General features: G+C 39.4%; 2 protein-coding genes and 1 pseudogene across 2 annotated transcripts; 1 reads left to right on the top strand and 2 right to left on the bottom strand.

Moving 5' to 3' along the window:
* Positions 1 to 39: 39 nt before the first annotated feature.
* On the top strand, positions 40 to 15,425 carry LOC140931289 (testis-expressed protein 10-like). Its single transcript, XM_073381070.1, has 14 exons — positions 40 to 274; positions 5,027 to 6,407; positions 7,670 to 7,811; positions 8,372 to 8,553; positions 9,555 to 9,732; positions 10,215 to 10,300; positions 11,543 to 11,621; positions 11,846 to 11,882; positions 12,043 to 12,126; positions 12,660 to 12,740; positions 12,939 to 12,997; positions 14,148 to 14,401; positions 14,780 to 14,901; positions 15,185 to 15,425. Exons 1-14 carry the CDS (start codon positions 86 to 88, stop codon positions 15,278 to 15,280), a joined length of 2,970 nt encoding a protein of 989 aa, XP_073237171.1. The 5' UTR covers positions 40 to 85; the 3' UTR covers positions 15,281 to 15,425.
* LOC140930013 (uncharacterized) lies at positions 885 to 3,152 on the bottom strand (annotated as a pseudogene).
* Positions 15,426 to 15,536: 111 nt separating the features above from the next.
* Positions 15,537 to 20,129, bottom strand: LOC140932406 (uncharacterized). The gene is made up of 5 exons (XM_073382017.1): positions 20,055 to 20,129; positions 19,570 to 19,833; positions 18,637 to 18,753; positions 18,253 to 18,316; positions 15,537 to 16,571 (listed from the first exon to the last, which is right to left on the bottom strand). Exons 1-5 carry the CDS (start codon positions 20,127 to 20,129, stop codon positions 16,558 to 16,560), a joined length of 534 nt encoding a protein of 177 aa, XP_073238118.1. The 3' UTR covers positions 15,537 to 16,557.
* Positions 20,130 to 21,119: the final 990 nt, after the last annotated feature.

Raw genomic sequence — 21,119 nt, 5'->3', positions numbered from 1 at the left:
GAGTCAATAATTTCCACGATCTTTCACCATCCCTTATGTCTGGTAAAATTTATCTTTATCTGTAGACAGGGCTCTGTTCTCAGACATGGCAAAAAACAAGAGGAAAAGAAAACTCAAAGAGCAGGACTTTCAAAAAGTGAAGCTGAAAGTTGGAAAGAAACTGCAACCTGCACAGAATGCAACAGACACTTCGTTCAAGTCGAGATCGATATTCATTCCAACTCAACTTCAGCAAGACTTGGAGCCTACAAATCAAAGAAATCAAACCCTTAAGGTATAATAGAGCTTAGTTGTATCGGCAAGTCAGAAAAAGTTGAAGAAACTGAGACCTACTGGGTGTTCAATTATCTTATGTTGTGCCGCATAGCACTATGAAACAAAGATTTCTCTTCTTACCTTGTTAAGGTCCCCTAATTCCCTTCACAAAGACTGGAGCAACTTCAGAATACCCGGCCACTCACGCCCTTTTTAAATCTACTGCTCCCGTAGTCCGCGGTCCGTAGTCGGCTAGCAAGTCAATATGTATTAAACTCAGTGTTAAACTGAAGTGCTACCGCGGTCCACACTCCCGCAGTCGATCAATATGTATTAAACTCAGTGTTAAACTGAAGTGCTACCGCGGTCCGCACTCCCGCAGTCGATGAATAAGTATTAAACTCAGTGTTAAACTGAAGTGCTACCGCGGTCCGCAGTCCCGCGCTCGGTGACTAAGCAATGAGCTAAGCGCTGGGGGTCCGCAGTCCCGCACTCCGGGTGAATAAGCAATGAGCTAGGCGCTAGAATGAAGTGATACGGCGGTCTAAAGTCCCGCACTCGATGATTATCTAATGCTGCCGCGCAAAAAGTCCCGCTTTAAGATAAAGTAATGTAAACAAGCATTGCAACAAAGGTCATATTTTAATTTAATTTAATTGGTTTAAAAATGCAATGAAATACAAACATAGTAGAATATAAACTATATGTAGAATGTAAAAAAATGATTGCTACTTAAATGGTACTGTTGAAAAGCAGGTATTCAATACGAATGTAAAAAGCTAAAACGTTTCCATTCAACAAAATGGTTTTTGAATTATAATTTATGGATGAAAAATTACTCTTAAAAAGGAAATCTAAATTGACTGCTATGAACATGTTTGTTTGTCTTAACTTAATGTCGCTTGTCGTACAGAAATGGATTTGATTTAAATATTGCTAATTCGTGATGTAATTATTGGCTTGAAGATATTGTCTCATTGGAACTGTGATATCATTATGTAGAGGCTTGGCCAAGGCATTGTCAAATTCGCTTACACTGACATTCGTACAGTTCGGCCAAGGGTTTGGCTTGCTTTTCACAAATACCTTGCAGGCGCTTCTTGCTCGAGGAATTCTAAATTCCACAATTCTTCCAAAGCCATCTTGCATTAATGATTCTGTCGCGGTGTTAAATTCACTTTCGGCAATTGCACGTGCTGATCTTTTGCCATGTTTGAACGACCGATAGGAGACCACAGGGCCTTGGGTGATTAAGACGTTGTCCCTGACCATTTGTGTGGTAGGCTGATCGATGGTTTTATCACAAACTGCGTTTGTGACTTCTTTAAGAAACTGAAAAAGGAGAAGAAACTCATTTAAAACAATGCAAGTAACCGTGAGACAGGTAATTGTCGCGGTGTATTGATCAGTTATCCGTAACAATAGACGGGAAAACATTACTGCATTTCTGGTAATAGTGCTTTGTTTTACTTCGTGAATAACTGAGGTAACGTATTAGAACAGTTTTCAACCGAGTGTAGAAAAACTAACACCAAACGTATCACACTGGCCAATCACAAAATGTCGCGAGCAAGTAATGATTAGTTTTGTTTTACTTCGAATTGGCTGAGATATTGAAGAAGCACGCGTTGAAAACCGTTCGCTAAGCGGCGTAATACAAAACCACGGCAAATGCATTAATTAATGTCTACACTCAAGTGAAAAGCTCTCTAAGATTTGAATAAACCACCATTCAAAGAGCTTTGCGCGCGCGCGATCGTTTTCTATGGGCGAATAGAACAAGCCGAGTTTCTATTAATAAGAATTAGAATGTGCGCGCCATAAAGGTAATTAAAGAAAAATGAAAGTTTTGGTGTTTACGATAGCTTACCTGGCAGAGTATTTCCTTCTGTGTCTCGAGGTGATTCACGAAAGATGCTGCATTTTCCAGGGTTGTTTTTGATATCGTTGTGTCAGGTTGTATCGTTACTAAGAAAGGGTGACGAGGGTACACCAGCCAATAATTCTTCCATGGCGTGATTGAAGACATGTAGGGCGCACGCTATTCTCGGGATAAGTTCTGGTGTCTTTGATTTGGGTGGCACTTTCCCATCTCTGATGGCTTCATTGACCTCAGCCACGAACTCGTCCATTTTCTCTCTGAGTAGCTCCTTCCCTTCATCGTCGAAGACGAATTCAACGCTTTCGTCAATTCCATTTATGTTCTCGAACAGTTCAGAGAAGTCACTGACTACCTCGGTGGATAACTGATCGGTGGCTGCGTCCATTTCAGTAAGGGTCGGACGAAAGGCAAGGGGGGTGGCAAGAAGGATTCTGTCCACTAGGCCGTGTCCTTGATCCATGCGTGCGATCAATTTGGCAGCGTTGACCAGTTGCGTGGAACCAAGGAGACAGAAGGGCGTATTTGGAGGGATCACTCTGGTTTCCTCTGTAGAGAAGTGATATGAGCAGCGCTCGCCCGAGAAGGACATCTCCGGTAGCGTTGTCTTCATCGGACTTAAGAAGCTTGTTGAAGCTTGTTTATGATGTCGAAGACCTCTGGACAGATCGACGAAAGTAAATTTAGCAAGAGGAAATACCACCGAGGTCATCATGTCGAAGGCCAGTGGGTCTTTGGGGGAATCGAGGAAGACAGCAGGAAATGTTTCCTGGTGGCAGTGGAAAAACGGGACGAACAAACACTACTGCCCATCATCCAAAAATGGATTGAACCTGGAACTATTATTGTTTCTGATTGCTGGAAAGCGTACTCGAAACTTGAGACACATGGTTATGAACACCGAACAGTTAATCACTCAGTAGAATTTGTGAACAAAGACGGTCACCATACCAATAAAATTGAAGGTCATTGGAGGCATGCAAAGTGTAAACTACCTAAGTTTGGCATTCGAAAGCATCTTTTCTCAACATATTTGGCGGAATTTATTTGGAGGTACATGCACCGCGATGAAGACTTGTTTAGTGTATTTTTGAATGATGTAAAGAAAGTGTATGCCACCAGTACAACAAAGCGTTAACTTTTCAAAGCATGTTACAAAATATTCCAATAAGTGTGCAAGGAATATTCGTGTCTCGCTCAGGTGCGTTTGACTCACGCATCTTGGATGTATCAGACACTATGAGCGTCGTGAACATTATATATACCCGGAGTTGCTGTTATTAAAAATAATGTTTTGAAATAGATTTTATGATGTAACTAAGGCAAAGGAAATTGAATATATTTGTTGTTCATACGATTTGTGCACTCTGTTATTTGCGACTGAGTAAAAGAGAGGAGCAAGTGTAGCGTGTTTGTTTCGGCTCATGGATGAAAGAACGAAGCGTGTTTGTTTCGGCTCATGGATGAAAGAACGAGTTATGTTCACGTGTAGCGCGCTAGTTTTAGCTCATGCATAAAAGAACGAAGGTAGGGATTATTCATGTGTAGCGCGAGCAAATGAATAAGCAAGGTATACAGTTTAGTGGTTCGAGGACTCGGAGGCTCCTCGGTCGGCCTAACTATTTATAGAACGAGTATGGAATGTAATTTACGTACTCGACAGCTTGGTGGACAAGAACGGGAATAGACACATTTACTGAAATTGTCTTTCGCGCAACACACTTTAAGAACGTGTAATACATAAGTACAAAAGTTTTACTTCACTCATCAAGTTCATGTCACGTTTATTTTGCTTTTATTTCACTCATCAAGTTCAATTAACGTGTATTTTGCGATCATACATGTATGTAAATTATGTCGACTGCGGGACTGCGGTAGCAAGGATCAACAAGGTCAACACCAACGCGCACGATGCAAGCGGCATATTTCGTGATGTTTATATACAGATATTAGGTAAAGTATGTCGACTGCGGGACTGCGGTAGCAGGATTTGATGAATGATATTTCAGTGGCCGGGTATTCTGAAGTTTAGCCCAAAGACTATAAACACTCATTGGAGTTTAAAACTCATTTTTAGCCTCTGCTAACAACAAAATTTTTGAGTTGCCATCACCTAGTGTTCACAGTTGAGGGGTAGGGGAGTGTACTCCTTGGTAGAGTTTTCATTAGGAATTAATTCTAGTAGCAGGAGAAAGGTGTAACATTACAAGAGAATACTTTGAAAGAGGCTCCACGTCTGAATAAAAATGAGCCATAATCTGCCAAACATTTGCTGGAGAATTCTGTGTAGTTAATGGAGACTGCACGACCTAATGAACACCCTGCCTTGGAATTCCTTGTATAGTTTTGCTGCCCAGCTCCCATAACCCTGACCATATGTCAGGCTAAACTGTGCAATTTTCCACATCCATTTTTAGATGTAGCAGATGTATAATGCAGAATGGTAGATATAGAATAGATATAGATATTGAATTTTCAAGTAGACCGATTACTGCCATCTGTTCACTGCAATAATGTTATTTCATTTGTAAAGCACAAGTCTGCTCAAGGCAGATTTTAATCATCTGGCCCTGGTTGTTCAAACGTCGGATAGTGCTATCCACTGGATAAATCACTATCCAGCAGGTAAGTATTGGGGAAACCACTTGTACTATCCACTGGATAGAGATTTATCCGGTGGATAGCGCTATCCAGCCTTTGAACAACCAAGGCCTGCAAAATGGTAATCTTCATTCTTGACTTTGACACTAATAAAGACCAAAGACTCTTATAAGAGTTTTTGGACACCATTGTGGGCCAGGTTTTGTCAAACATTGTCCAATGATAGACTGTGGACATGCCACATAAGCTATGACATGCTGCTGAAGAACAAAAATTGTATTTTTTTCATAGGACTTGCTTGCACAAGTTGGTCATTACAGTGCAGCAACAAGACAGGAAGCACTTGTTGGTCTGAAAGATCTCTTTCAGTGTCATGAGTATCTCCTTGAAGATAATCTGGGAATTATTATTAAACGGGTTGCAGAGAGAATGACAGACAGTGAACCATCTGTAAGACAGTCACTTCTTTTGTTGCTCTGCTTTATATTCCCAATGGTACCACAAGAAAGAATGGCCCCATTTTCCTCACTTATCGTAGCTCATTTGAGCTGTGCTATGACCCATATTTATGATGACATCCAGCATGATTCACTTGGTTTTCTGGAACTATGCCTCCGATACTTTCCAAATTTCATGGTGACAAGTTCAGTGCAGTTAATTCACAACTTCGTTGGTATGATTTCACATCAAAGTTCTCCTGGGGGGAAGAAGTCGAAAGGATTACAACTTGCAGGTGGAAAAGGACTCTCAGTTAATCCAAAAGGGAAGCTTTCTTCTCTTAGATCACGCTTGAAAGTGTTGCAGCAGTTACTTGCATTCTTAAAAGCTCTGGAATTATCATCAAATCCTTGTCAAGAAAGTAGCACCTTTTGTTCCAAGAAAAATGGCTTGTCTACTAGAAAACCTATTTTTTATTTCAGTAGAACCCAGCCAACACAAGTTCAAATATTACAACATTCTGTTGATGAGCCCAAATGTCTACCATTTCATCTGGATGACAGTTCAACATTAAGTCAATCACCAACAGGGATTGACGGTAAATCCAATATCTTGACTGATGAAGAACAAGCAAAGGACTTTATGGAGATAATTGTACCCTTGTTATTGGAGTGTTGGATCGAGTGCAATCCTGCTGAAATGACAACTGGCCTACAAGACAGCGTGTCTTCATCAGCCATTGATGTGATGCTGGCCATAGTGGAAATTCTCAAAGTTGTCTTGAAAGCATCACAGAACAATCAAAGGAAGATTTGCAGCATTTCTGAGTGCAACTCAGTTGTCATTTGCTGGTATGATAAATATTTGAAAGATCTCAATCATCACTTCATGACCTACTTTCCATTTACAGCAAATCCGACGCCGTCATTCAAGAAAGGAAAGAGAAAACTTGGAAAGTCACCTCAGCAAGTTGAAGGTGAAAACCACAGTGCATCAGTTTTGACCTTGAACCTTACCATTTGTGAGATTATGCTGCAGTTTTTGAGCAATGGTGTCACTTCACAGAAGAAACTCCAACTGTCAGTCAAGAAGTTGGAGGAGTTTGTTATTGAATCCTTGCAGTTGAAGGCCCTAGGAGGTGACAAGGCACAGTTGCTTCAGACAGAGCATGTTGAGAGTCTTGTCAAATTTGCAGAGAAGATTATTACCCATCGCTGCTCTAGTGATCAAAAAGGTAATTCAAGCATACAGTGGGGATTGGAAGAAACACACTGAATCAATACCAGGATCCTCCAGAAAAAATTTAAGTAAAAGGAGAAAAATATTAAGCAGGAATCAGTTGCATATCAATGCAACACCACCCTCGCTTCCAGGTTACCCTGCTTTTAAGTATTCCATCTGACGTTTGTAGTCTCACTTCTTGCATTGTGCTTAAATTTTAGACAGAATTACAAACTGTTTCGTATTCAAGCAAAGATACATAACATACCTACAAACCTCTGGGCTGTCACCATAGTTGCTTGGTAGATGACTACAGGGAAGGCAGGGAGTTGAAAAACGTTTGTTTTGTTGTTGTTGTTGTTGTTGTTTTTTTCTATTAAAGCAGGCAGGTTTCATTCTTATAATATAGTTGCCAGAGATTATCTCCAGCCGCTTGCCTTAAGTGTTAGGCTATCGTAGTTCATGAAACACTTGCTACTTGAACTGTTCTGGTTTCTCACGTACCCAAAATCAACCAACACTTTCAAGCAGAGAGCTCGACTTAAAAGTATTGTGGCAAAGTTTTCACTTATAAATGGTGACATCACAGATTTTTTTCACAAACTCAAAAGTTAGAGCTGCAGTTGTACATCACATTTCTAAAATAATCAACTCTGTTTGGAAAATGAAAGGTAAAAGATCAATCACATTAGACAGCAGTGTGTCTCCTCGCATTTGTAAATTAATTAATCATCCTTACAATATTTATGGTACTTGCAGACATTATTAGAAAGTAAGGCCCGTTTCAAACGTCATGCTACTGCCGTGCCAAACTCAATTGATGGAATTAAATTCGACTTTAGCACGGCAGTAGCACGACGTTTGAAACCAAGTCGTGCTACTGCCATGTAGCACGGCAAGCCTTGCCGTGCTACACGGCAGTAGCTCCACTTGGTTTCAAACATTGTGCTACCGCTGTGCTGAACTCAATTCATGAATTATAAATACATTAGAATATATTAAAAGTTTGCTAAACCGTTTCTTTATTTTTGTATTTTGTTTTTGGCAACAGCCATTCCATTCAACTGTCATTGTGTGAATTGAATTTGACGTCTGAAACCAGGTCGTGCTAATGTTGTGCTGCAGTCGAGCTACAGTCGAGCCAGCTTAGCACGGCAATAGCACGATGTTTGAAACAGGCCTAACTGAGAGGTCAAAAGAGGCCATTTTATAAGGAATAAAACTCTGCAGACGTTTAATGTTTAGGTGTATTTTCCCGGCTAATTTTCCTTTCAGAACATGACTGTAGCATTATCAAGGAATTACTTGATGCAAGTTTTGTCTTGTACCAATCAAGCCATATCATGTCTGGGACCAAGCAGGTGCTGATGATGTTTTTTGCTAACCTTGCATTCTCTGAGAACCTCAGTTTGTCAAGGTAAACTTGGGAGCGCTTTCACTTCTAATAGCAGCAGAAGAAAATTTATCTCTTTTGTAAAATCCTAAGAAGTTAACATTGCTACACAAATTGGCTGCAATAAGGGTTTCATTTGAATGGTTAACCCTTTAAGCCCCAATATCCACATACAAATTCTCCAAAATGAACTCCATACATCTCCTTTAAGAATTAGTTGAGAGAATTTGATAAAAGGTCATGGAATTTTCTCTATGATGATCATGTTATTAATTCTCATAACTTTATCTCTTGACAGTGTATGGATATTGTTAGGAGAAAATTGTTGTTGGTCACTATTGAGGAACACCACAGGATTAACTAAGTTAACTATAAAAGATGACAAATGAAAATAACTTTGTCATGATGTTGTCTAGAAGTAAAAGTTTAAAAAGTGTTAAGAATAATATACTTTGCTAAATGCGGGAAAACATCTCCGTTTACCAACATTTTTGTAGTACAGAAGCCTCCCTGTTACAGGTGAGAATCAGATAGAGAAAAGTCCAATTAAGGCTTAAATTTGAATGATGATTCTCTTACAACAGGAGTAAGGTGCTGCATGAATTGATTCAGAGATGGCTTGCTGGTTTGCTGAGTTTGTTAGTGCAGCTTAAAAACAACAGTCCTTCCCTCATTGAACTTATTCTTGGCATCCTGAAGAAAGCTCTGATGCAAAAACGTTTCATCCCGGAGAGCAACATTTTTCAATATCTGGCTGCATTTTTCTGTAAGTAGTGTTACACTTTAAGCTTTATTTAAACTAAAACATTTGTGACACAGTTATTCAACTAAAAAGGCACATCTGTGTTGTGTCTCAGTTTCATTTGTGGTTCAAATGTTATTTTCCCTTATTTCAAGCTAATTTACAGACATTAACACACCCAAACTGAATAAAAAGGAGAATAATGAATAATTAATATGAAACAAAGATAATTGAGGATTAATAAATTGAACCATAACATCTATATGTACATTTATCTTCAAGGGAAAGCTGTGGTTCCCCCTCTCCCCCTTCCACTCTTACTCAACTTATCAAAAAATCTTACATCGTTAATCCAACATATTATTATTCTTTTGATTTATTTTGGTCTAGGGTAAGAGACCAGACCAAGTACATCATGCACAACCCTTCGTCTTTGGTAGGATGGGGCCAAAGGCAATCACCCCTCAAACGCATATTAAAGCTGGTTATGGAAACAGTAAATCACGACAGGAAGGCTGATTAATTTTCTTACCCCTATAATCCCCATGAGGGCAGAAGGATCTGATTATAATGTTGATGTTGATGATGATGATGATGGTGGTGGTGACGATGATGTTAGAGCAAAACAGCTTAAATGCAGACATTCCAAAAAACCAGCAAGTATAAAGAAGTGTTCTTTTATGCAGTTAAGCCACCCCTCCAAGTTTATGACTGCATGACTCGTATCTTTGTACAACTTTTGGTATGCAAGCCATGAGAGATGAAGTTGTACGATTACAGTGGCCCCATGGGAGAGAGCCCACAACTCCCATGTGGACCACTCAAACTTAATTCATGGGTCAACCCAAATTAGATAATTATGTCAGACTTATAGTTATTAATTCAAACGTCAATCTTTTCGTGTACTTGATTGATGGTATTAGGTTCAGTACACGAAAAGTTCAAAGTGTGAACTGGGCCTTAAGCAATCTAGCGACAACAAGACAAACTGTATTTCTGAGCAAATTTTTTTTTTCTCTCTCCAGCCAAGACCAATGGTCCATTTGGAAGCCTGAGTGAAACTGTTCAGAGATCAGCAGTGGAGGTGTTGTTTCACCTCCCAACACTGGATGGAGAATTGTTTAAAGTGATAGTGACTTGTTGCCAAGGAGGTCATGTCAGTGTCTCTGTCGTGAAGTACATTCTTCAGGTCCTTCATTACAGGTTTGTAAAGTCTTGAATAGCCTAAGAAAACAGCCAAAATTTGTCGACACCCCTGTAAAGCAAAAGAAGAATGAATAGATAAATGAATACTTAATGGTAATAATAAGTATGTAATGTAATTAAAAGTTAAGAACTAAAAAACGTAACTAATACATGTAGAAGCTACGGGTTAAAAATGTCAGATACTCAGTTTTTAAATACTAGACTAGCCAGCCCATCCATTGATATGTCTAGGCCATTTAGAGATCTAAAATGCTTTCTCAAAGCTAAACTTAGAAGTCTGAATTCGTACTTCTAAGTTGACATTGAAGAAGATGCAATGCACAAACTCTCGTTAATCAAGGGAAAACCTGAATAAGTTGATTGATTTTGCTCAATTTTGCTTAATTTCCTAGAGAAATTTATCATGTGGGCCATCTTATCTATTTATGGTAATAACAAGACTCAAAATCTGATTGGTACTCTCTTACACTTCTCCTCAGGTCTCCTTGTTACAGTGGATGTTTGTCTTCTCCAGCGGCATTTTCCCTTCCATTATACCTTAGTGGCCTGCTAAGTATAGCAATAGGTAAGGTGTAAAAGAAAAAAGGAACTAAGAATTAAAATTTGGCTTTAGACAAGCCACACTTAAGTGCTGCAATAAGGAGGACATTTGGAAATGTCCAAAGAGTTCCAAACATCAGGAGCAAAGTTTAATGTTGTCCATTGTCCCCATCTTTGTGTGACAAAAGATATATGGATGTCTGCTTATATCTGCTATTACAGACAAACCTGGCCTTACAGACACCCACTCAATATGAACACCTCATTATTTACGGACAGTTTGCTTTGTCCCTGGGGAAAGAAATCCCTTGCATTTTCTCTAAATTCAGTGTCTGTATTAACAGCGAGGGTTTGACAGTGTGGTTATGAAAAAATTTAAAATATCTTTTTCAATGGTTTGACACATTTTGCATTTTTGTTAAGCTATTAGGGTTGGCCAAGTAAAACATGGCTTAAAATGTAGTTTTGGTAGCCATCAGTTTTTGGCTTTTTTCACCCATATGTGAGCCTAACCATTGGGATATGCATGTAATTGTCCTAAAATCAGCGTAATAACATTGTACCATACTTTAACAAAGGAACTGAGTGATATTGTGGGAAAATATAACTTTGCATTATTTCTTAACAACAGCATTATGATAAACTCATTTTCTATGAATTCTTCCTGATACCCTTGTAATCCTGGTTGATTTGGATCATATTCGCTCTGGTTACCTTCGGTTGATACCCTGCCAATATTATGCCATGGAGGATTTTTTTACCTTATTTTGCCCCATTCTGTTGATTCTCTCTCAAATTCCTGTAATAATAGGCCATTTGCACAAAGAAGTCATGTGACATCGTTTTTATGAAAACGAAAGTTATATGATTTTGCCTTCAAAAAATGATTAGTGGATCATATCCTAAACAAAATAAAAGTGATTTGGTTTTTCAAACCTGCACCATTGTCTTAAAATGAGTAAGTCTGTAGCTGGGCATGTGACCAAAATGTGATTTTGAAAATTACGAATTACTGCTTTCTGAACACAAATTTTGCACTTAAACTTCAAGTACAATACAATACAAATCATACTACTTTGTTGAAAAATGAAAGTGCCATAAAATATCTCCCTTAAATGCTTTCCCTCTCAAATTTCGGGTGTAAGATCATTTTTATGTGCTCTGTCAATTTTTGGCATCAGCAGGATTCCAACTTATTGTTTAAGGGAAGTATTGGTCATGTGACCTCTTAGTGCAAGTGGCCTATTTTACTTTTCATTGGTTATAGGTTTTTCCAGACAGCAGCTGAGAGAATATCAGGATGCCAAGATAGAGGAGAAGACCCTCCTCAAGCTTACTGAATTGAAGTGGGTTTTTTATACAATGTGCTGTTTAATTTATATTTTCCTTGTCCTTTATGGTGCCTACCCCCCCCCCCCCCCCCCCACCTTCCCCACTCCCAAAAAAGAACTCTACAGACAGCTTTTCTTCCACAGCTTTCTGTTTATTATGTCAATTTAAATGCTGGTTATAGAAAATTATGTACAAAATTAATTCCTTTTTCTTTCTCCATTTCCATCTATAATAACAGAGAATGTAGTTTTGTTATCCTGGAAGAAAGAACGCAGGTAAAACTAGTGACTTACTCTTCAATGTACAATGGAGCCTGATTACCAAGAGCATCGGGCTTCAGGGTACACATATTTTGTTGACTGGCCGAAGATTTCAATTTTGTGTTCAAAATATGAACGTTTGATTATTCCTAAGGTTTTCTCCTTTAATTTACAGACTGAGCAAAGTGGAGTAGAGCCACCTGTTCTTCTGCAGAGTGATGAACATACACTTGGAGAGGAACATCAAATTATATTGCAGGTACATGTAGTTTTATTTTCACATCAGCTTCCTTCTGCTTTCTAAGACCCCATCTACACAGTCCAGATAAATTTTTGAATGGACAAAAACTTGCACGGATCCACCTTTTGTTTAAACGGGGCCCACAGAACTGGGCATCTTTTTGACCTGATCAGAAGTTGGTCAAAATTTTTAACCAGTTCAGTTCCACTTAGTTTTATGCAGACTCGTGTTCACACCTGAACCATGCAAGTTTTTGCTCAGTTTTTGGAGCCTAGTCACATGCATGATGAAGAAGTAATTCCAGTGTTGACACCAACCACAAAAATTTGTATGGATTCATGCAAACAGTACTTCAACAGAATTTTACCGCTGTTGTGTAAACAGGTTGCACAGGTAAGAAATTCCTCCGTTCAAAAATTTGCCAGACCCATGTAAACAGGGTCAAAATTGCTGTTATCTTCTATGCATCCATTCAGGTATATTATTAATTTTCACCGACTCTCACTGACTCCTGTTGTCAAGTTTTTCACTCAAATTTGTTACTTTTTTAGGCTGTTTGTGAATGCTACAGACAATGTAAACAGTCCAACCTTCTGTTACAGTACATGACTTCACCAATGGAGACATTAATGGTGAGTTTCCTTTATAGAGGAATGTTTTTTCTACGTAGGGCTTAGAATGTATGAAATGCCTTGCTCATTATGCCAGCTTGTTACTAATTATTCAACGACGATTTTCCACAAACGCTGCCGATTTAAATAAGAATTATATGCTTTCTTATAAAAATTATAAGTGAAACGCATGTGAAGTTAGCACTTTTTATCCTGCAGGAAGATTTTAAAGTTCTTCCATTGTCATCAGTGCATAGCCTTCTGTGTATCGTTAGATGGTAAGTGTCTTAACTTGATCCACACTTAGGATTTGTAAAGCCAAAAATGAGCTTTTCGTGTGCAGTGAAGTCATCAAATGTAACCATACACAGTTAATGTAGTACTGTTTATTGCCAATATGCTGTTGATTGACGGTGGCTCTAGCCTGCAAACGCAGACGTTTTTCCGGTCGTTGCTTCCCTCCACCCGATAAGTTACTTTTCGAAATGACGACCAGATATACCTCTGCATTCACAGGCTGCAGTGGCTCAGACGCTATATGTAGATGAGACTGACACAAATACAGCTCAGTCTCCATACTTGTTAACCTGTGAAAACAGCCATTTCTCCTCGCTATTTGAGTAAGGGGAGACCGCTGTATTCGCAGGATACATACTTGTGTTTGCTTCTGTTTACATAAAAAAAAAACTGAACTGATTTTAAAGTTTTTAAAACATTATCTTGTACCACTCTGACTCATTTCGGCAGCAGAACACCTTACAAACATTACCTCGCCTGTTCCAAGCATTCAGATTGTGTTGACGGCACAAAAAGGTGTGAGCAGGAACACAGCGAGGGGTTGGAGTAAAGGGTGAACGCCTAGAGCAAGCTAACCACTACCTAGCCTACGTAGAAAGCGTTTCCAATCGAGTTATTGCGCGAAAGTTAGAGCGGAAGCGAAAAAAAAAAAGGTGGAAGAGGGAGGGGGAGGGGAGAAAACGTTCTCGACGAACTCGCGCGGAAACGCTTGCTACGCAGGCTAACCACTACCCTGCCACTTGAACAATATTCTGAACAGGGGTGTGCAGAGACAGTTAGGGCGGTTTTTTTTCCTGTGCACACTTTGTTTTTAGGTTGTACATTATACCCACAAGTTTGTTCTAACTTGAGAGACCCTTGTGCATAAAGAACTGAACTGTAACTATCCATTGAAGATCCTTTTTGAGAAGCACTTTAGCTCGTTCACTCCTAATACTTAATAGTATCCAAAGGAAAAAAAAACACAACTACGCTTTCATTTCTTTTGGTAAAATCCTAATAATTATTTTTAAAGTACTACGCAAAAGTTCTGCCTTTTTTTTAATTCGTGTAACGTTTCTTTTGAGTAAAATAAGGGACTTTTCTTTCCTCTGACTTAAAAAATTAATGTTTTGTTGTTTTCACGTTTAGCTTATTGGAACTAGCTGCGGAACCAGGATCTACGAGCAGGAGTCACCTTTTGCCGGCGAAGATGATGTCAAATCTTGCCCAACTTTGCCTGGTTTGTTTCCAGTACTGTACGACCCATGGGTCATGCACTGAGGGTCTTTCTGGGGATTCTTCAACTTCGAAAATACTGCTGTTTGATGCAGTTGTGCAATTGCTTCTCACCGAGCCGGAAATAATAAAAGATATGCTTTCACTTCTGCTGAATATCGTCTCTGGTAAGGGAGAACGAGTGATTAGAGAACAACCGGGAGATAATAGGTTGAATTCAGGGAACGTATAGTCTGCTACACAACCGTTTTTAGAGTCGTCACGCAACGCTCCTCTAAAAACGGCTATGTAGCAGACTAAGGAACGTAAGGCCTCTTATCATTCGAAGCAAATGTTTCTTTCTTTTCATTGGCCAAGAGCCCACCACGTGACCTGCAAATAACTGCCTACAAATAATGGTCTGCTCATGCGCTTCGGCCTACGGCAAATAATTGATCTGCTCGCCACAGACAAATCACGATATTTTGCTCAACCTCGTCCAATAATTGTTAATCATTTGAGCAAAGAATTTATTCGAGTTAATATGTATTGAATATTTCTTACAGAAAACTCTGAAGCTGTGAAGCAGAACAGTGGAGCCATACTCACCAAGATGTTAAGCTGTGACTTGAGAAAGATCCTTCTTCGGTTCGCGGATATTGTGCACCAAATTGTGCCCCGTATCTTGGTAAGAGTTTCACCCTAGAGCGCTTGCTTGAAACTATCCTCAGCATTTAGTAACTATAGCGCGTTATTTTAATAATCTATAATTACACTGAATCAACTCATTAGTCCGCCATAACTTAAATGTTTTGGCAGAAAATATTGACATCAAAATAACTTTGTCTAAGTGTCTTGACATTTTTAATAGATTTCAACGTAGTTCACTTTTGCAATTTTTATTTATTTGATTGCTGGAGAATTTGATTTATTGATTAAGTGGCTGATAATTATCGTAAATTATTTTTCAGTGCCCGGCCGAGCACCCTGTGTCCCATCTGAGCCAATGCCTTGCAGATCTTCGTTACCAGTATTCTTTATTTAAAGTGGAAGCGGGTTTAAGTTAAAGCGCCACACATCCAAAGTTTGATGGATTTCCACATACGAGTTCTCGCGGAAATGCGTAAAGTGCAATCAATGTTTACCGTGTTCTTGCGTCGTCTTCAAATATGCTGCATTGACATGGGAACTGTAATAAAGGTTTCAAATTTAAAAGGGTAGTGAAATGTGGCTGAATGTATAATTTACGCTATAATACCACATTAACACTAGCAAAAACATGTTTTTATTTAAACTACGAAAGGTTAAATGAAACAAAACTCGGTATTAGTACATGTAAAGAAAGCACTGACTTTTGCGTATGATTCAAGTCAACTTTAACTTGTGCTTGCATTTGTTCCAAATTTGTTGTCAACAAAACGACTAGGCACCTTTTTGGAAGAAAACTATTGTGTGTAACTAAACAGCTTTTAAACATGTTTGAGCTTTGGTGTAAATGGGGTATTGGATAAACCCCCAACTTGTGGCAAAGTGCAGTGACTTCTGTGAGAGTGTTGGGGTCGGGTCACTCCTCTCATTTTAAGGATCGAGATGTGTTCAAGTTTTAGTTCATATCTTCTTCTACATTGCTTCTACACAGTTTCTACATCACCAGTGAAATTAAGTAAAATTTTAAAAGAGTAACATGGCACAAAATGTTGGTGCAAGTGAGATCTCTAGGGATGAACTAAAAACGTGGGTGGTATATATATCCAGTATGTATCATTGCCACCCATGGCTTTTGCAAGAAAGGCCATTTTGATTTCATGGAAGTTGGCCTGTTATGGAAAAAATCACGTAATTCTCAATTTATCATGCGGTGTTACTCAAAATTGATGATACCCTCCACTGTCAGATGAACTTTTCAAGTCACGATCCCTTACAGCCTTGATCTTTACATAGCAGTTTCTGAGTTGAGAAATAGCTGGAGAGGTTCGGATTTCGTCGGCTTTCATGGGTGGGATTTTCCGTCGGTATCTTCCTATTCGCGCAAAGTGGTGGTGAGACGTGAAGATGTTGAACTGGCCCCAGTTGTTCAGAAGGTGGATAACGCTATCAATCGGATAAATCTCTATCCGCTGGATAGCGCAATCGGTTTTCCTAATAGTGATTTATCCGGTGGATAGCGTTATCCATCTTTTGAACAGCCGGGGCCTGGCAAATAGCAGAACACGTAAAGATGGCCGCAAGAGAGCTTCAAAAACGATTGGTCTAAAAACCGAAGCCAGTGTTGCTACATGAACAACCGAACTTGGGTTATTTCTCGCTAGGTCCATCACAGGTTACGGGGTTTAAGGTACATGCTTCAAAGAGGTTCATCTGTGAGAAGACAAGAAATAAAAAAAGTCAGTTTTGTGCAGCATAATATGTCTTAAAATTTGTAAGAGAAAGACATAGGCGAACTGTTTGTGTTGATGAGCAATCATTCGTCTGTTTTACACAAAGTCACACCGTTGGTGATAAACTCTCTTGGTGACATGTGTAGTAGAGAGAGCGAAACGAGAGCGCGCGTGATAATAACCCCTCGCTAGAAAGGCGAGGTTATCTTGAGAGAAAGTACTGTATATTTAACAATTATTCTTTGAAATCGAGGTGAATAGTGGCAAAATATTTACCGAGCCACGAAGTGGCGAGGTAAATATTTCCAAAGCCACTATTCACCGAGATTGAAAAGAATAATTGTTTTAGTATATACACACGAAGTGATCTCAACAAAATCAGAGAGGAAACCATTCAAGAGTACGATTTGATTGACAGATCTAATCACGCGTAAGTTTAAAAATAGATCTTTCCAGAATTTTCAAACATGGCAATTCACAAGTTTATCATTTCGCAAACAATAGGGTAATGGCTTAAATGGAACCGCTAAAAGTTTAAAATGTTTCCTTACCTGAGAAGAAAAGAAGAGCTTTGTTGTTTTCTGTCGACTCACCAAGTTTATAGCCAAAAGGGTTGAAGTGCTGACAAAAATGGCGGCTCCGTTGCTCGAGGTAAGACGTCGTCTTCCTGTATCATTCTTTTTCCTATTTACTTGAAACGTAGAATTTCTGCAAACATTTCCTTTTAAATTTGTTTTTCATAAATAAACTTCGATTTTTGAGCCAACATTTTCTTGTTAGAAAACGCTGAGTTCACGAAACGACTTCTTCTACGCGAATACGCGGGAGTTGTAAACAATCCATTGAGCATAAAACTCAGCTACAGTAAATTGAAAAACGTCGTATTGAATCCTTCCGAGTCTTTTCTTGCCTTAAAAAAAGTCAGCCCTAGGATTTTGTCGACTTTTAAAAGATCGTTCTCTAAAAAAATGGGAAAAACACCGAGCTCACACATTATCCACTCGCTAGGAGGTGAATCCTGTTGAATAGTCCGAGATAGCGAACCAATCAGATTGCTCAAATCACCAAGATCACTGAGTGTGTATATACCAAATTGCAAATAAGCTCCGTGGCGCAAAAAAAAATTAAAGAAACGTAAGAAAAGTAATTTTTAAGTTCTATTCTGTCTTCTAATCAGTCAGGGCTTATCAGAAATGGCAAAGAAAAATCAAAATCAACAAGTTCTCAATTGTTGCTGAGAAGATGCGGCGCTAATTGATATTTGTGACTTATTAAAGTGTGGAACTTGTTCATCGCTTAGTGCCAGATACTATACATGCGCCAGGTTTCCGATTCGGGTTAAGTGTTGATAGTGACCGCCGCTCAAGGCTCTTGTTAGCCCGCGAATACAGCCCTCTCTCCTCACTTCCCGCCATTAGGGGCATTTCACAGCGAAACGTCCCCAGCGGTGTTGAATTGGTAGACTAGGCTCGTGCCCTCTCATCGAAGATATGTCAGCATGCCGCCGACCTCGAAACATCTCGCCGCGTGCCAAACTGAAAAATGCCCTGGTACCCAGGACATCGTTTATCGGTACCGTGGTTACGCCTTTTTGGCAAGAGAGAATCTCTCTCGTTGTTGGTTATAGTTGCTTTTGATGTTTGTTTGTTTGTTTTACTCACATGGTTTACACACACAGCAGTCAGCTGGAGAGGACGGATTTGGGACCACTGCTAAATACTGGCCCTGATTTTAAGAAAAATCAACAAAAATTCCATTATTATTAAGTTTCAAAGGACAAGGGTCAAGTGTGAAAATCCTAGCCTGTGAACAGACTCTCTGTTTGGGGAAAGGGTGAAAAAATCGCGAGGAGCCTCTCCTCGCGATTTTTTTACCCTTTCCCCAAACAGAGAGCCTGTTCACAGGCTATGAAAATTCACGCTCTGCGTTCCGCGATGTAAGGAAAAGAACGAATGTTTCACAGTTCAACCTATCAAAAGACTAACTGCATCTGATGAGCCAATAAGAATGGCGAAAACAAAGAGATCAAAAAGAGGCCGACTTACCTCTGAACATGATGCTCCTTTCATCATGCACAAAGACTTGGTTAGAACGAAGGCACCAGCACAAATGCTCATATGACACATGTCGTCTGTGAACCAAGGGGGATCCTTTGGTGGAGGCTATAGTGGAGAGATCAGAAACGAGATGTGTGCTCTGGCTTTAGAAATCCATCAAGCACTGAAACAAGAAAACGCGACCACGGAAACCCAAGTGGGGTATAAAGGAAAGGAAATCTGCAGTCCAGAACGGCAGTTTATAGGAAAGGGAACATTTGATTTCGTTTTTAGTCGGCGAAACAGTCGGGTTTTTTTTTTTGTTTTGTTTTGTTTTTTTCAAAATCAATATTGCGAAGGCGCCGGCGTGACATCGCGCGAAACGCATGAGTCTCACACACACACGTATTTTTCGCGTCTCTCTCCAGTCTTACTATCCGTTTTCACCCTGACTCCAGACCTAAATCCAGACCTTTCGTTTGATAGCCTGCGAACGCAGACACATTTTCGGTCGTCACTTCCGTTCACCTTACCTTTCAGGTGGAGAGAAGCGACGACCGAAAATACGTCTCCGCTCGCAGGCTATTCGTTTGACCGCTCGCGCGTTCTTGACCTGGGAAAAAAATACGGGCTGTTTTGCAGTCGTGTTTGTTACAAACTTTTTACAGCATAATTTTGACACAGGCTATTCCAAGAGTTCATAACCCTGACCCTAACCTGTACGCCAAGAAAAGGCCAACTTTAACCCGCTACTGCGAATTAAAGAAAGGACTTAGATGGTGGTAAACGTTTTTCTGTCTATGAATCTTGATTTACTGAAAAACTTACTCTCCAGGAAGTAAAGTCAAAAACTTAAAACTTATTTTTTTACCTTGCAGAAAAGGTTACACTTGACCCCAAACTTACTAAGTAATACTTCATTTTGTTTCTTACTAAACTTACGAATTTCATAACTCCATTTTTATCGTAGCATGGGTTTGGGCCAGACCAGACCTGTGGTTTGTGCTTCCCAAATCCTCCTCGTTTTACTAACACGCCACCCAGTGAACAGCGAACACAAATAACTAAAAAAGAAAGAATAGAATTATTATCGTGCCCAGATCTCTCAACGCCGAAGAAAGGATCGAGATCCAGCCTAAATTTAAATCGTCTCCTTGAGTCGCAAACTCCCGACTGGAGAGAATTAAGCGAGGATCTCCCTTTCCACTGTAAGACAGGTAAGATATTACACTATTTCAGGATTATCACAATGAGTTTATCCACTTTTGTACTTTTCTCCGTCTTAAAGATTGTTAGGGGTATTGAATTTCGGAGTTAAGGCTCAACATAATAGTTTTATAAGCTCCAGTTTAATACATGTTTCCAGACAAGAAAAATTCGCGTTAAATTTGAAAACCTTAAAACGTAAAACCTTCCATCCTATTTACAATGCACAGAACTAACACAGTGAACACCACAGAACTGCTGCAAAGCTCTTCAGGCTTCTCTGGTTTATCCCTCATTTTTCGCTATTAATCAGGATTAGCGCGACTGGGAGCTACGGGTCCAACGGGGCCAAACGTTGACATTTTTTTACAAGCTAGAATTAGTGACATCCATTTACCATTCAGTGGTACCATGTAGGCAAGGATACATGAAAAACGAGTAAGTTATATAAGTGTAACCATAATTTTATCCAAATAATATGCTTTTATTCCTTAAAAACGCTTTGCGCCCGAGTTTCAACAGAGTATCGAAACAGTAACACCAGTTTCAGTAATAACGTTTTGTAAATTAACAACGCGTTGGTAAAAATTTAACTTTGAAAAAAAAAAAATAAAAACCTTAGCTTTGAAAGACTTTGGTTAGCTATAGAAAATTTCTCTCTTTTGATCGCGGTGAAGGCGACAGGCTTTTCGGGGACTGGGCCTACGGCTTCTCATAAGTTCTGAGCGCAGAACCAGATGCATAATTTTTTTTTCTTGACTGTGGTGTAAGAGCCGTTTTTATAGCGCTCCATATCCAGCGAAGTTGAAGGTGACCACATCTGGGTAAGGACGACAGACACTTTTCATCGTAAACAAGTTCCGCCGTGCTGGGGATCCTCGGGCCTGAGTCGATAACGAACAGCTTAAATCCCGAATGGCATTGCATAAGTGGGAGTAGCGCACTATGTTAAATTATTCGCGCACCTTGAAAAGTACTGTATATAACTTTAACTTGTATAAAAATCTAGCAAGATTTTTGAAAGTGATATTTTTGCAGCCATTTTAGTGGAAAAGGGCCAAAGGCGGGTTTTCTTCGTTCAATAAGATCGAAAAAACACTATAACAAAGGAAAAGAAAAGGATAAATAGCAAGAGCGAGGAGAAAGAAGGAGGAAAAAAGAAAAGAAACAATGATTGCACTCTTAATTTTTATCGTTATTATACGAAGCCCGAATAGTTCGATGCAAATCTCGTGCTCGGCAATTTTCCCTTTCTCGACTTTTTTCTCACCTTAGGTTTTTGTTCC

The sequence above is a fragment of the Porites lutea genome, chromosome 3 (genome assembly GCF_958299795.1).
Source record: "Porites lutea chromosome 3, jaPorLute2.1, whole genome shotgun sequence".
Lineage (NCBI taxonomy): Eukaryota > Metazoa > Cnidaria > Anthozoa > Scleractinia > Poritidae > Porites > Porites lutea.
Note: the sequence above shows the minus strand (reverse complement) of the source record. Positions and strands in the feature narration are given on the sequence as shown.